The 14,933-nt window shown below is 38.3% G+C and overlaps 1 protein-coding gene across 3 annotated transcripts in view; it reads left to right on the plus strand.

The window, feature by feature from the left end:
• svep1 (sushi, von Willebrand factor type A, EGF and pentraxin domain containing 1) overlaps nt 1-14,933 on the plus strand; it is a 78,814-nt gene that overhangs the window by 40,331 nt on the left and 23,550 nt on the right. For all 3 annotated transcript variants that reach the window (XM_026352766.1, XM_026352768.1, XM_026352767.1), the window contains exons 7-18: nt 1,860-2,054; nt 5,086-5,204; nt 5,496-5,625; nt 7,020-7,127; nt 10,362-10,493; nt 10,961-11,149; nt 12,812-12,933; nt 13,030-13,135; nt 13,239-13,442; nt 13,656-13,889; nt 14,090-14,251; nt 14,438-14,599. In XM_026352766.1, coding sequence (XP_026208551.1) covers nt 1,860-2,054; nt 5,086-5,204; nt 5,496-5,625; nt 7,020-7,127; nt 10,362-10,493; nt 10,961-11,149; nt 12,812-12,933; nt 13,030-13,135; nt 13,239-13,442; nt 13,656-13,889; nt 14,090-14,251; nt 14,438-14,599 — 1,863 coding nt within the window. The remainder of the gene's footprint in view (nt 1-1,859; nt 2,055-5,085; nt 5,205-5,495; nt 5,626-7,019; nt 7,128-10,361; nt 10,494-10,960; nt 11,150-12,811; nt 12,934-13,029; nt 13,136-13,238; nt 13,443-13,655; nt 13,890-14,089; nt 14,252-14,437; nt 14,600-14,933) is intronic.

The following is a 14,933-nucleotide window of genomic DNA, read 5'->3' on the forward strand; positions in this document are numbered from 1 at the left end:
AAAAACATTATGCATTACAAGCATAAAATAAAACATGTTGTTATGATGGTGGCACTTACTTAATTGAAGAGGAGTTGCATCTGTAGTCTAACAGTGATAAATAACTGGTTTTGTGCAAGCGGCCAAGTTGACATAGGTTGTGTTTTTGGCAAAAAGCTCTTTAATAGATAACGTATGCTGTGGATTTAAGTAACATATTTACTGTATATAGTCATTTTGGCAAACATCCCACTAGAAATCTGTTAGAAGACACTGGGTCACAGTTTCCTCTCAGTCTAATCACTCTGCTTATGTCCTCTCCAAGGGAATTCATCTATCTCAACCACTGTTTTTTTTTTTTTTTTTTCATTCTCATGTCTTCATCCAAAGTTCTGTGGTTCCACCGTCTGTGAATTAAATTAGATTTCTTTATTTAGTTATTCCATTTGCATTATTTTCCATGATAAATCGTTTATCCCTGCATTCACTCAAACACACAAAATTGATCTTTCCAGTAGTCATTCTCACAGTCTGGCTGAGTTTGACTGTAAGCTCATATTATCTGTTTAGGTTCTGCTCACTGTATCCTGAGTAGCTGAAGACACAGCAAGATAATTTATCAAATGACTCTAAAATAACATAAAATGTGGATATTTCTATGTAAAGACGTGTGGTTTTACACTCGTATGTAAACACACATGAGAACATACACTCACGCATGCACTGTGGTTAAACATGTGGTGTGTATTTGCACAGAACCACACTAGGGTACATCATCCGAATAAAGATACATCTGCTTTCTCATAGCTGTACTACACTCACCACACGTACACATGTACACAAAATAACCCACACACTTCAAAACTGATAGTTAAGTAAAAATAGTTGCACACACTCATGCCCGCCTCAGAGAGCACCCAGGTCAGGCACACCAACACACAAGAAAGGGACAGTGTGAGAGTATTTAGCCACAAACCTCCGGCCTCACTGCTCCAGCCTTCACTGACTCACTTCCAGCCAACCAACTAGCTGCACTATTTAAAACACCTGACTGATCTGTTTCCGGAAAACTCTTCGTTTACTGATAACGATCATGTCTTTTCCCTGCTGTTCGGACTGAATTACAATTTGTTTGACCATCTTAGTGTTTCTCCTCAGTCTGTCGTTACCTCTTTAAAGCAGCTAAGAGGGCTCTGTGGCTTGCTGTTGCAGCTGAGTGGTTTGTTTTAGTGTTTGTTTGCACTGTGGTGAAACAGGACTGCCTCAGTGAATGCTGAGATTTTTTTTTCATCTTGGAATAAACTCTCCTTCTCAGTCAGTTTTCCCTTTATACAGTAGCTGTATAAAGCCAAAGAAACTAGAGTTAGAAAATAAAAGAATGAAAATGATCTATCCATCATCAAGTAAAAGCCATACTGTACCAGCCTGTATCCCAAAAATGCACAAAGCCTCCAGTGCATGAGTCTTGTGGTCATTGCTTTCTTAGACTGAGTTCTGACCAAATGTTAGATGTTTTTCAGTCTGTTTCTGATAAACAGGCTCTGAAAATAACTATTGTTGGCACTTGTAGTACAGCCTGCTCAAAGTCAGATTTTATCACATTTGGGTAAAATACAGGAAATTTGCTCATGATCTTTTTTGTGCCTGTTTGCCTCTGTCTTTTCTACTTAGACTGACCTTGTCTTCAAATATTCATTAGATTTCTTTTTTTCCTGCAACCTGATCTCAATTATGGACAGTAACAGTAACTTCAGTAACAGTAACTTAGTCTACTGCAGTACTGATACTGTAGTACCTTATTCAACAAGTTTTCATCTGCCAGTATTTATCAAGGCACAAAATAAACATTCACCCTTTGATCTCCCACTTTCCCTCTCCAGAGGTGCGTTGTCCACCCATCGCTGCCCTGACGAACATCTTGCTGTCGCCCCCTGCCTGCGGGAAGAGGACGATATCACCAGGCTCCGTTTGCCTGCTCACCTGTCTTCAAGGTTACAGTCTCCAGGGAAATAGGAAGGCGGTGTGCATGGGCTCAGGGAACTGGACAGCTAATGCCCATAAAGCCATCTGTAAAGGTAATGCAGTGTATGTGTGTGCACTTTAATGGCTATACATTGTGAGGATCCATTATAGCTTTCTACAATGGGAGTGAGGACATTTTTGGTTCAATTCAAGATTCAAAAAACCTTACTAATCCCAGAGGGAAATTGTTTGCCCACAGTTAGACTTTGGGTTAGGTAATCAAAAAGGTTGGGCTTAGGCCTTAGTTATGATGGTTCACTAAGGTAAGGAAATCTATCATGTCAGTGAATGTCATAAAGACCCTTGTACAAACATGAGAGTGTCTCTTGGAGGAAATGGATCTTTCACTTCTGCAGTACTGAGGTCAGATGTCAGGGTCAGTTCTAGACGCTGGAAATTGGTTGTAGGGTTGTAAAAGGATAATAAATATGTCAAGACACTCGCCTGGGGTCGGAGAAGGTGGGGAAGATGGAGTTCAAGTTAGTGTTTTTTTTTTTTTTCTTTGTTTGGAGAGAATATATTTTAAGGGAAAATTAACCATTTGGTGAAATTCATTAGTTTGTTGTCCTGCCAACTTTTAGAAATAATGTTTGACATGTGGGATCTGGGAGATGATTAGTTTAATATAAAGACTGAAAGCATGGGCAAAATGGCAACCTGACACTCAGTTAAACTTCTGTCCCTTTAATTGTTTATTATGCTAGCAAACTGGAATACATAAACAACAAGATGTGATGCACAGTGACTTCATAACTTAGCAAAAAGAGAAAACAGAGATATTGATCTCTTTCATTTACATAATTCATCAATATCAGCGACATTGCAAATGGTTATATTACAAAATATCTTTTTCTTCAAAGAGGACCTTCACACTAGGTTTACTGCATACTGCAGTTAGACATTGTCTCAGTTTCAGTTTCAGTTCAGTTCTCAGTTTCCACATGCTTACAGTCAAAAGAAGAGGGAATGGTAAACATGGCTCTGTCCCAACTTTTTTAAGTGTTTCTGCAATAAATTTCCTAAATAAATTACCTTACCTTTTTTTCTTAATATGATCTCAATGTAAACATTTCATGTCTTTTATATTGTGGATAAAATATGAATTTATGAGATTTGCAAATCATTGCATTCTGTTTTTATGTAGATTTTACACAGCGTCCAAAAAAAAGTGAAACTAAACTGAAAAACTAAAACAGAAAAACAGCAGACTTGGGGGAGATTTATTTCCATTGTCAATACCACCTTTAAACTTTTTTGAGTGGTGAGAATCCCATTTTGAAGGAGACTTTGAATCACTAACTCAAACCATACCACGACTGAGCTCTCATGTTTATTCCCTTCACTCTGAATGGGCTCTGCAGATCATTTTAATGGACTCTAGCCCATCTGATGTCTTGCAGGTGAAAAAGGTGATGGAGAACGGCTGTGCCAGAATCCCCTTGAATGTCCTCAATCCTTTCATTTTCTTATGGTGAAACTTTGCTAATGAAGGAACTCCTACCATTAAGAGGAAAGAAAAAGGTGCCAAAAAATAAAAACTAATGGCGAGATGAGGCAGGCAGGGAGAATGAATCATCTGTAGGTGTTTCATAACGGCATGGCAAATGGGCTAAAAGAAGGATGAGATGTTAACAATAAAACATAGGTGACATTGAAAAAATGAACAGAAAGGAATGGATATGGGCAGCATATTAAGAGGAGATAACACAGAGAAAGTTGTAATCAAAATGGTCTTTGTAAGCTTCTGGCTTCTTTCATCTCTCACTTCATGTTGATGACACCCATAGTGAAATATTCCTTCATTGTTATGAAGATGAATAGAGCCAATTGGAGCTAAGTGTGTTAGTGTTTAGCAGAGATGGATGCCTAAGTGGATGGGTCATCAGGCCCAGAGGGGAACAGCTCTCTTACACAACGCAACAGGCATGACCAATGTCGACCGAATGGAGATTCAGTTCTTGGAGGCTTTGCACTTGTATTGCAGGCTTGAACTGATTTAAACTATGCTGGCTTCATATTATTACAACATGCAGTATGGAGAATGAGACAAAGAAAGGAACTGTTTTATCCAAGGGTCATAGTGGCTAGTAAGTTACCACCAGCGAAACAGGTGGAAATGAATGAAACATTTTTAATAACAATGCCTAGTTTCACATTAAGAGGCCTGCTAACCATGTTAAACAATCCCTACTGGAACAACAGAGATTCTGTGGATTGCTCAAGGGCAGGTTAATTTTAATTAAAGTGAACACATTCATTATTCACGGATTCACTGTACTTAACAGTAAATGCAGCAAATTAACATTTGCATGGGGTTTTTGTTTAGTTATTCTTTTAATCCCAGTTTGGAAACTGCATTTTTGTACATCTTCCATCTGTGTGCCCATCAAAGTCTCAAACTAACTTGATTGTGTGGCAGATTCTTTTTCAGGATAACCAGAAATATTCGATATGAAAATTTGCATTCAAATCAAAATATTATAAAATCTATTAGCACAGTAATGTAAATGCAGTGTTTTTTCTCTTTGGTTTGTTACAGACTTCATAACAAATAAAATTGAAAAACTGGACATGTTATAGATTCACCTGTTGTATTTATAAATGAACAATGTTCCATTAACAGGTTTGGACATTATGTTTGACTGATTATTAAGACTGACGCTGAAGTTTCAATGAGACCAAATGTTTTGATCATGAGATAAAGTATGTTTCCTGTAACATTTCCCCCCTGTCTTTTTTGCTCTATACTCTTTACCATTATTTTGGTCTGATGTTGAGGTAATAGATGGAGAAAGATAAGATTAATGTAACATCTGTGGGATTAGGTATTGTTGAAACAAGGGACAGTGATGTACTCTCTCTTTGATTAATGAGTGTGTGATGTGCTGTGATGAAGAGATCAGGGGTCAGATGACATCACAAACCTTCTCCTTCAGTAATAACACTAAGCAGTCAGAGGTGAACATCTGCAATATTTGAGTCTAATGTAAATTCTAATTGAATTTATGGAGTCAGACACAGCATTTGGAGGCCACAGGCCATAATCTAATTCTCCTTTCTCTAACTGATCCCTTTTTTCTTCAGATACTGAACCACCGTGGATCCAGTGCCCCGGCGATGTTGTTGCAGAGACAGATGAGCGGCGTGGCGCAGCCAGTGTCAGCTGGAATGTCCCAAATGCCACAGATAACTCCAAAGAAGAGGTTGGATATTCCTTCGTTCTTTTTTTCATCTGTCAAATATTTTGTTGATAACCTGAAATTGGTTTAGTCTGTGGAAAGACTATGAAATATTGTGCCCATCAGACAGTCTAAGAGGTTTACACAGAAAACTGAGAAGAGCTGAAAGTCCTCACACCTGAGTTGCTGGAAAAAGAGAAAGATTAGATTATCTGTTATTCTATTATAATAAATGCTTAGGCCAGTTTTCTGTTGACTAATTGACAGTCTACACATGGTCAGAACAGCACTGTCTCCTGCCTGTTACTCTTCCAGATAGTGGTGCAAGTGAAACCAGTCTACACCCCTCCCCAGCTGTTCCCTATCGGAAAGGAAACCATCACCTACATTGCGACGGACCGCTCTGGGAACCAGGCCAACTGCTCCTTTACAGTCACTGTCATTGGTGAGCTCATCCTTCTGGGGACTTCATCAGAGAAAGCAATAAATGATTTCAGTGAAAGAGGGGAAAAGGTTTTGTTCACACTGTAGTCTATTCATGCCAGTTCCACCAGGATTATATAGCTTTTTGGATGACTGTTCATATCTTGCATGGCAGTCCCAACACCATCAGTGTGAGTATGAATGGATAGATGAGAGGCAAGTTGTAAAGCACTTTGCATAAGGTAAAAAAGGTGCTATTTAAGTACAGTACATTTATAATTTATTTAAAACACACCAAGATATCTTAACTGACTGAAGCAAGGCGTCTCCGTAATAACACTGATGTCAGCTGTTTGGCTTTCTTTCTATTGTTTGGTCTTGTTCATCTCCCTGCTGACACTGGCTCAAGTACACACAGCTGAGCTGTTTTGTTTACATATGAAATATGTTAGAGATGGTTGATGTAAAATTTATTGTTTAATGGCAGTGCTGACAAATTCCAATTTAAGCAGTCAAATACAAGCTGCATATAGGCTGCATTCCCAAATGTTTCTTTTTCTTTCATCAGACATAAATCATCAGTGTTTCAAGTCTTTAAATATGAGTTGGCTTTGAAAACACTGTTCTCTGACTGGTCAAACTATAACTAAACTCATAGAATTAGGAAATATCATCATCAATTTGCACATTCTGCTATTTTTTCCCAGACCTAACAAAAAATATCTAGAAAATAAGAAAACAGAAAATAATATCATAAGATTTTAACTTGATTTGCAGACATTCTCTGCTGACTCACCTTAAGTCCAGTTTTCAGCTTGTGGCCACACTCAGCAGAGCCTACCACCCAGTGTTTGTTACTCCATCAACCCAACTCTGCAACTGTGCTGCATCTTTTTTCTATCATATAGTTTATATCTGTCATTTAATTGACACAACTACCAGTAAGGAAGTATGTCTGCCCCAGCAGGTGCCAAACAGTGTTACTGTAGAAAGTGAAAAACAGGGGTTTCCCATGTCAACCGCTCCATAATCACAGCAGTCGGAGAAAAAACCTCAAGCATGGTTGCCGTGAACATTTCCATATGGTATTATGGTGGTGGAACGTTGTGGTTTTTTATTAGAGACATGTGTTTAACTGGAGCCCTCTGACACTCTGCATCAAAAACGTTGGATCACACTGTAGCTCTGTGCCTAACTATTCTCTAACATTGTTATAACGCAGTCCACTCTTGAGAGCAACTGTGCGCACCAATCTTATTTAACTACGATTTATTTATAGTAGTTTGCAGTGATCATCACCAGGGCTGTGAGTTTTCAATGACCCCCATTGACATATTTACTGTAATATTTAAAAAAGTTCTTCTTCTGGTGATTAGTCATGATAGCTACCATTAAAAGCCTCATATGTCTTTGTAGATACGGAGCCTCCTGTGATTGACAGGTGCCGGTCACCGCCCACAGTCCAGGCCACAGACACAGAGACGGCTGTTGTTTGGGAGGTGCCGCAGTTTTCCGACAACTCAGGTATGTCTGATTGCACTTCTCAGATGTCAGCTCCGTAGATGGTTTATTCTTTTGCTCCTTGGTTCCACTCCACTCCACCCGCTTCCTCTGCAGATGATGGTAAAACAGGTTTTTTTCCATTTGGTGACTGGAAAAATGGGATCAGGAGAGTGCTCTGAACTCTTGTATGTTAATGTGTATTTGTTTGAGACTGAGAGACACTGAACAAAGAAGTTGAATGGTAATTATTATGTGCATAAAAGCCTGATTTGTGTACCTGGATTTCAGAGAGAAAGAGGCATAGGAAGAGGAATAGTGGACTAATGAAGTTATCACAGTGCCTGTTAATGTCATTAATGTTAAAACAGACAGAGACAGTAACAAAAAACAGGTGTTATTGCGATGAAATTTTATTTTGTGGGAACGTACACTCATTCCATCCATTTCTCATTTGTGTAATTATATGAATACACAGTACTTCACTCTTATGGGAGTTTATTCTGTTTGAATTACTCATCAAATCAGCTTTTGTTTTCTTAATGAGAGTGACTGCCATACGCAATAGACCTGGATATTAATCACTGTCTTGGTAAAGTTGACACTCCCCAGACACCATATTTTAGCCTGGGAGTTGTAGGCACAGTTTAACAGTATTGGAATAAATCCTGTTACATGAGAGTCTGCTTAAATGACAGCAAGAGTTTATACTTAGTTTTTTAGGTTTAAAGCTACAAATGCAACTTTGGGGTAATTCTAGCATGGTACTCATCAAGCCACTTCACTCAGCCAAGCCTTTCAGATATTACTTCTTAACATTTTAGAAAATGTTTCTAGTATAAAAGTTTTGAAAAATGTTACATATTGTAGCGTTAACTTCTGTATATACTTTTTTGAATAAATATTTAGTAGAAATGCTTTAAAATGTTGCTTTCTGTAGATGTCTCCTTTGAAGTCAGACTCACAAAACATCTTGGCAGCAGTGCAGAGAAATGCCCTTTGAGCAAGACTCATATTTCTAACCAATCAGAAAAAAGACTATTTCTTTTTAATATGTATGAATGGCATCATTTGTATTTACTGTGATTTGTGAATGATTAAAATCTAAGGACTGTGCTTAGCCTGGCAGAGCACAGCAGACAGTAATTATCAGCAGACATTAGCCCTGTTGTTGTTGTGTTCCAGTGGCATATTGTACTTGCAAATGCAAGCTTATCAATTTGAAAGGCAAATTGATCAAAGCTCTTTTGCAATATGTTGGCACAACTGAAAAGAGTTGCGCTGATTAAAGAAGCAATAAAACCTTTTTTAGACTTCTTGAATATCTGCATTATGAGCAATTGTGCGTGTGATCACAGACTCAAAAAGGCCAGAAACAAAGAACTTTACTCTGAAATTCATCAGTATCTTATTGTTCTGAGAAATGAAGGCTGATCTTTGTGAGCGATTGCTGAGAACTGAATTGACTGAATAGAAAGAGGAGTGGGAGTCCCCAGTGAACAGCTGAGCAAGAGAATAATTATATTAGAGTGTCTAGTATTACAAACCCACGCCTCACAGGTCCTTAATTCACTGCTTCATTAACTAGTCCCAGCAAAAGATCAGTCTCAGCATCAACAGTGAAGAGGTAACTTCGGGATGCTGCTTTTCTAGACAGAGCTGCAAAGACACAGCCATACCTCAAATACCTACAATCGAACCCATGATAAGAAGAAGATCAAAGAGGTGTTGTGGACAGTTGAATCTTGTTTGAATTGTTCAAATCACAGTGAAGAAGATTTGTTAGATGCAGATACAGCTGTCAAACATGATGGAGGTAATGTGATGGTCTGACTTACAACCTGTTACAACCTGATTCTCTTTTCAGTCTCGGCTACCTTTCTACACTTTGTGTATTTTTTGTTATAAAGAAGTGCACAAGGTCACTTTGCCAAATAGACTAAATATCGTAGAGCTGGTACTCTAGCTGTACCCAAACAGCTGTGGTGGTGACAGACAACAAACCAGACTTCTCCAGGGTTCCAGACCACAGCCAGGCCCATGTAATTCACTGACTCTGCGTCTTTGTACAGTACATACACATAAATAACACTAACAGTGCTCACAAATGTGTTTATGTGTTCAAAAATGTTGTCACACTCATACACAAAGTCCTCAAACTCACACAAATCCAAACTTATCATTGCCCACCTGTTTGCAGAGGTGTGCCCCCATCACACACACACGCACTCTCACACACACTTTTCTAACACACACTGTAATAACAGGCTGCTGTGGCTGCTTCAGGGCCGAATGACGTCAGCCTAGCGCTGCTTCGACGTCAGTGTTTTGTTTTTCCAGGCCCACACCCTGATGCCAGCGCTATATATAGTCATAACTCAGGAGGCACACACATAAACACATGCATAAATGCACACACAGGCTATATATAAAGGGAGACACCAGGCTCCAACAGACCAGACGTGTGTCAACCCTGTTGGAACGACATTGCTACTGTTAATGGACGTAGTGCATTAGAGTTAAACAAAAGGTCAATAAGCCATTTTTTCAACTTTCTCCAGTTGTAATCCTGTTTCACTTCTCTCATACTTGGCACAGATGTTTTCAGTTTCTTCTTTCTGTATCAGCTGCAGCTGCAGGCAAGAATGACAAGATCACACACACACACAAAACTTTCTTCCATCACCGCTGAGTCTCCCTAAGCCAACCAGACTGTAGCATTTTTTCCTCTTTATTCCCCACAGGTGGATTTTCCGCAGCTATGTGATGCCCAGACAAACCATTCCCATGTCCACATATCATTGTTTAACGTAACTTCCATGGTTTATAAAGACCATGACTCATTGAGTCTAGAGAACTGGAGCACAGCCAAGACTGCCCTCTGCAGGACAGCTAGGAGCTTTTGACTCTATACGGAGATGTGTAGTCATTAAGGACACAAGTCATCCTTATTTTATCTTGGTAGTAATTTCATAGTATATGTGTTGCTCAAATTAAAGAATATTATCTGATTAAAAATCCAAATGCTTTAGTGACTATTGTTCTTCTCAAATCCAACTGTTACTGAACACAGTATTTACTATGAGAAGTAAACCCTTAAGAGTAATCTTGGTGCATTTTAGCAAATAAAAAAAAAAAGTACTGTATACAAGTTAAACTAAAAAATTATGCATAATTCAAAGGTGTTTTCATCATACTGCTATTTTGTATCATGTCATTCCACAATTAATATACAGTATGTTAATTATACTTCCCCAGGTGGTCGCCTCACAGTAACAAGTAGTCACACTCCAGGCTCTCTGTTCCAAGTAGGAGACACTCTCGTCCAGTACACGGCTACTGATGCTGCTGGAAACAGCCGCACCTGCAACCTCACCATCACTGTACAAGGTACTGCACATGTCCTGCTTTTTAAATCACGTTAAATTAATTTAAAGATAATGTTTTATACTGTAAATATTGTGCCTTCTTTAAATATAAGTTTCAAACATACCTCATGTTTACTATGCACTTTAAATGTCTGTTCTGTTTTTCTTGTTTGCGTTATTTCTGTAACTTTTATTGTTTGTTTAAGAGGAGGATGTTTCTCCAGGACCTTGTTAAAACAGTACCCTCTTACGATAAACTAATAAGGAGACTATATGCCAAATTACATTATACTGTATTTTCCAACGTCTAGGCTAGGTAGTTACATATTTAAAATTGCGTAAGTGTTCACAGCAGGGCAGACTAATCAAAAGAATAAAATACATTTACAGTATTTGCATATTATAATGTCATTGTGGATTTTTCTTTTGTAGTGTATTGGTGATATATATATATATACAACATAAATGTTCATATTTTTGTTTGCATAGGGACAAAATGTGAACAACCGTATATCCCAGTTAATGGAGAGTTCATTTGCTCTGAAGAAGACGAAGGCGTTAACTGTACTCTTCACTGTAAGGATGGCTACAGTTTCACACATGACGCAGTACACAGCTACTTCTGTGCCAACGGCGTCTGGGTGCCACCTTATTCTGCAGACAGGCCTGACTGCTCAGGTAAGTGCAGCACAGGAATTCTGTTAAATAATTTTTAATTAGTCAATTAATCAGTTAGAATCTAAACAATTTTTGCTTGTTATAACTTTATTAAACACTAAAACAGGGTATGTTTGTGTAAAAGTGTACTTCAAAAGCCACATACTGTAAAATTTATTTAAATATAAATAAACAAAACAAGAATTGAGATATACTTGTACAAAATTCACATTATGAAATTACAACATAAATCTACCAGCAATAAGATATTAAGTAGCAGAATTTTTTAAAATATCAAAATTATAAATAATAATCAAACAAATATTACTGTTGGATACAGAGGTAGAATGCAGAAGAACAGGAAAACTGTCAAAGTTGTTCATTGGAACATGTTTCTTCTCTTTCACTTTTCCAAAATTTAGAATTGTAATGCAAAAATGCATAAGCATTCACTGAAAACCACAACACAAACAGTTACTAAAACAATGTATGTTGTACTGCTGCTATTATTTGCTGCTTTTAGATTTAGTGTTTGACTTTGCACCTTTTTAATTTGAGCTATTCTATGGTAGTGCCATCCATAACTATGTTGCGAGCGAGGCGATCACGCAACCAGCTGATGCTTATGAGTTACAGATATAGTGCAACTGTCTTGAATTTAGCAAACAAACATTTTACACAGCTAGTCCTTAATTAAACTGTACCATTTTCACATGACGAGGATATACAGTTTTTACTTACCCTGCTGTTTTGCCTTATCTATGCCACCAGTGTGTTTCCTTTTTTTTGTTCATGCCGTTGTGCATTAATGTGGTGCTTCCATGCCACACAAGCTCAGCTTTGCATAACTTGCCAGTTACAGTCGAATCCTTTTGTGGATCATAAGCATAACCACAGGGCGTACACACACATACACACATATATATCTATATATACACATCTCATACACATTCTCGTACTGCACTGTACTTGCCAGTAGAACAGCTGGCATCATAAGTGTAACCTTCTCAGAACAGTGTCTTAGAAGAGTCATCCATGTTATGGTTATCCCAAAAACTGCCAAGTGCCAACTGGACTTGCTGCATAAAAACAAAGCACCCAGATGGAACAGTTTATAAGAGAGATTGTTCTCTTTTCTGAATTTCCTCAGCATGTTATCATATTATATTATATTTTTGATTGTTTGACAGTTGCTGCATATAAACAGTGGATAGTGGATTAATCACACACCACAGAGCTTGTAATTAATTGAATGAATGTTTAACTGCTTCACAGCCCTAGTTTTTATAAATACCAAATGAGCACATAATTCTAGGATGCAGCTCTCAGTTTTTCCCTGCCACAGTTAGACTGATGGCAAAAACAAAATGAGAATAACATGTGGAATAACCCCTCATTACCTCACTCCACCTTGTGCAATATTTTAAAGTCATCATTTTATTTATTATTATGTTTTTCTTCTCATGTTATTTTTACACAGTGTTTAGATACTTAGATACGTTTTTTCTTTGCTATTGACTTTTTACTTGACTTCAAGAGAGACCTGCACAAGAATTTATTTGTGCCTGGACTGTTTGTTTGTACACTCATCGCAAATACAAATCTTGAAGTTTGACATTTCTAACTTTCTTTTTGTGTAGGTCTTGGCCATTTAACACATTTAAACATTTCTGTCTTTCTCAGTGAACCGTATAGCAAACAGTGGATTCAAGCCTTTTGAAATGTTGTTTAAAGCATCTCGTTGTGAAGATGTGGACCTCGTTAAATCTTTTACTGGGGAGTTCAACACCAAATTAGAAGGCATAGTAAGGGCATGCACATGCAAACACACAAACTTAAAACACACTGATTTGCTGTTACTTAGTTCTCTAACAGGTTTCTTTCTTTCATCTTCTCCACAGCTCCCCAACATTTGTAGCAACGATAACGTCACTTGCAAGCTGGAGGTAATGTCACAGGGTCACTGTTTGGAGTACAACTACGACTATGAGAATGGCTTTTCTATTGGTAAGATTTACACTAACAAATGTACTCTCACTGAATGTCCCACCTTAATTTTGGTTGAAACATCTCTTTAATTTTTTCTCTTTCCCTATTTAATGTTTATCAGCACCAGGGGGTTGGGGCAACAGCTGGGGTGCTCAGGGCTCCCAGGATTATGCCTACTTTGATTCAGGCTTTGCCACAGGCACTCGGCAACTCGCCAGCCGGCAGCGAGACAGCAATATGCAAACACGTTACCGCACCAAGAGGCACAGAAAAATCACAGGCCCCACCAAAGACCAGAAGATCCAGATCTTTTTTAACATTACAGGTAGAATAAGTGTAACTGTGTGTGTGTGTTTATTGCTATATACGTATATATATATTTACTACAGTTTGATTTATACAGATATTAAATCAAGCTACAGGGCTAGCATATCTAGATTAAATGTTTTTGCAATGTGGCATTCACAGCCTTGCATTATATTTTGTTTTATACACTGCCGTAAGTTGTCAGTGCTTTAAACTTTCTCCATTATCCCAGCAAGCATCCCTCTGCCCCTGTCGAGGAACGACTCTATAGAGGTGGCCAATCAGAAAAGGCTCTTACGAACGCTGGAGCAACTGACTAATCGACTGAAACGAACATTGGCCAAGCAGCCACTATCCAGTTTCCACGTGTCCTCAGAAATGATTGTGGCTGATCCCAAGTCTCTGGAGAGTAAGAAGGCCTCTTTGTTCTGCAGGCCAGGCTCAATGCTCAAAGGCAGGATGTGTGGTGAGTATTAAGGGCTTGAAAGGAGGGAACACCCACCCTAACTAAACTCCCTGAACTGATTTTTATTTGTTCACTATCTCAGTTCAGTTCAGTATCTCAGATCAGTATAAATACAGTATATCAAATTTATCGGATTTAAAGGAAATCTAATAAAACTTTTATGTTTACCATTAAAGTACTAATTGTGAGTACTCTTTCAGTCCAGTGTCCAGTTGGAACTTACTTCTCTCTGGAATATAACGAATGTGAGAGTTGTTGGCTAGGCTCCTACCAGGACCAGGAGGGTCAGCTGGAGTGTAAGTCCTGTCCTGAAGGAACTTCTACAGCCTACCTGCACTCCCGCAGTCTGGCTGAATGCAAAGGTACAATGCACACATGCATATAGTCAAACTTTAGACATACTGTAAGACAAATCACATTTGCAATTAAGTTTATTTATAGTGGTCCTTAGATTTTAATGAATACAAAATGCACTGTAATTATAGAATTTATAATATTTTGATGTGTTTAATTCTTTCCTTGATGTGGTGACTTCCATATGTTTGCAGGCCAGTGTAAACCTGGTAGTCACTCTCTGAATGGGTTGGAGATCTGCGAATCCTGCCCCTTGGGTCACTTCCAGCCAGGATTTGGTGCCAGAGAGTGTCTGATCTGCCCTGATGAGACTTCCACTGTCACCAGAGGAGCAGTAGACGAGAAAGAGTGTGGAGGTAATAAAGTTTGACCTTGTGGAGTACACACCCTAATGTTCTATCAACTTGCTGATTTCAGCTCTAAAAACCTGATGATTATTCAAATTGCTGCTAGGTAACAAAAACAAATACAGTCCCAGCCTATAAACTGTGTTAGTATTGGGCATTCATGTACTGTTATATCATAGGTGGATTCCTATTCAACCTTTTTTATTTTTTCCCTTTAAAGCTAGATGATGATATTGCAGGCTGATACGTTTTTGCTACCTAAGTTTCTGAGTTACAGTAAAATCTTTAAATAACAAATTATCTTGTAAGCTACTATTTGTTACTCACTTGTGTCTGATTCTGG

Source organism: Anabas testudineus, chromosome 18 (assembly GCF_900324465.2).
Source record: "Anabas testudineus chromosome 18, fAnaTes1.2, whole genome shotgun sequence".
In the NCBI taxonomy this organism is placed as follows: Eukaryota; Metazoa; Chordata; class Actinopteri; order Anabantiformes; family Anabantidae; genus Anabas; species Anabas testudineus.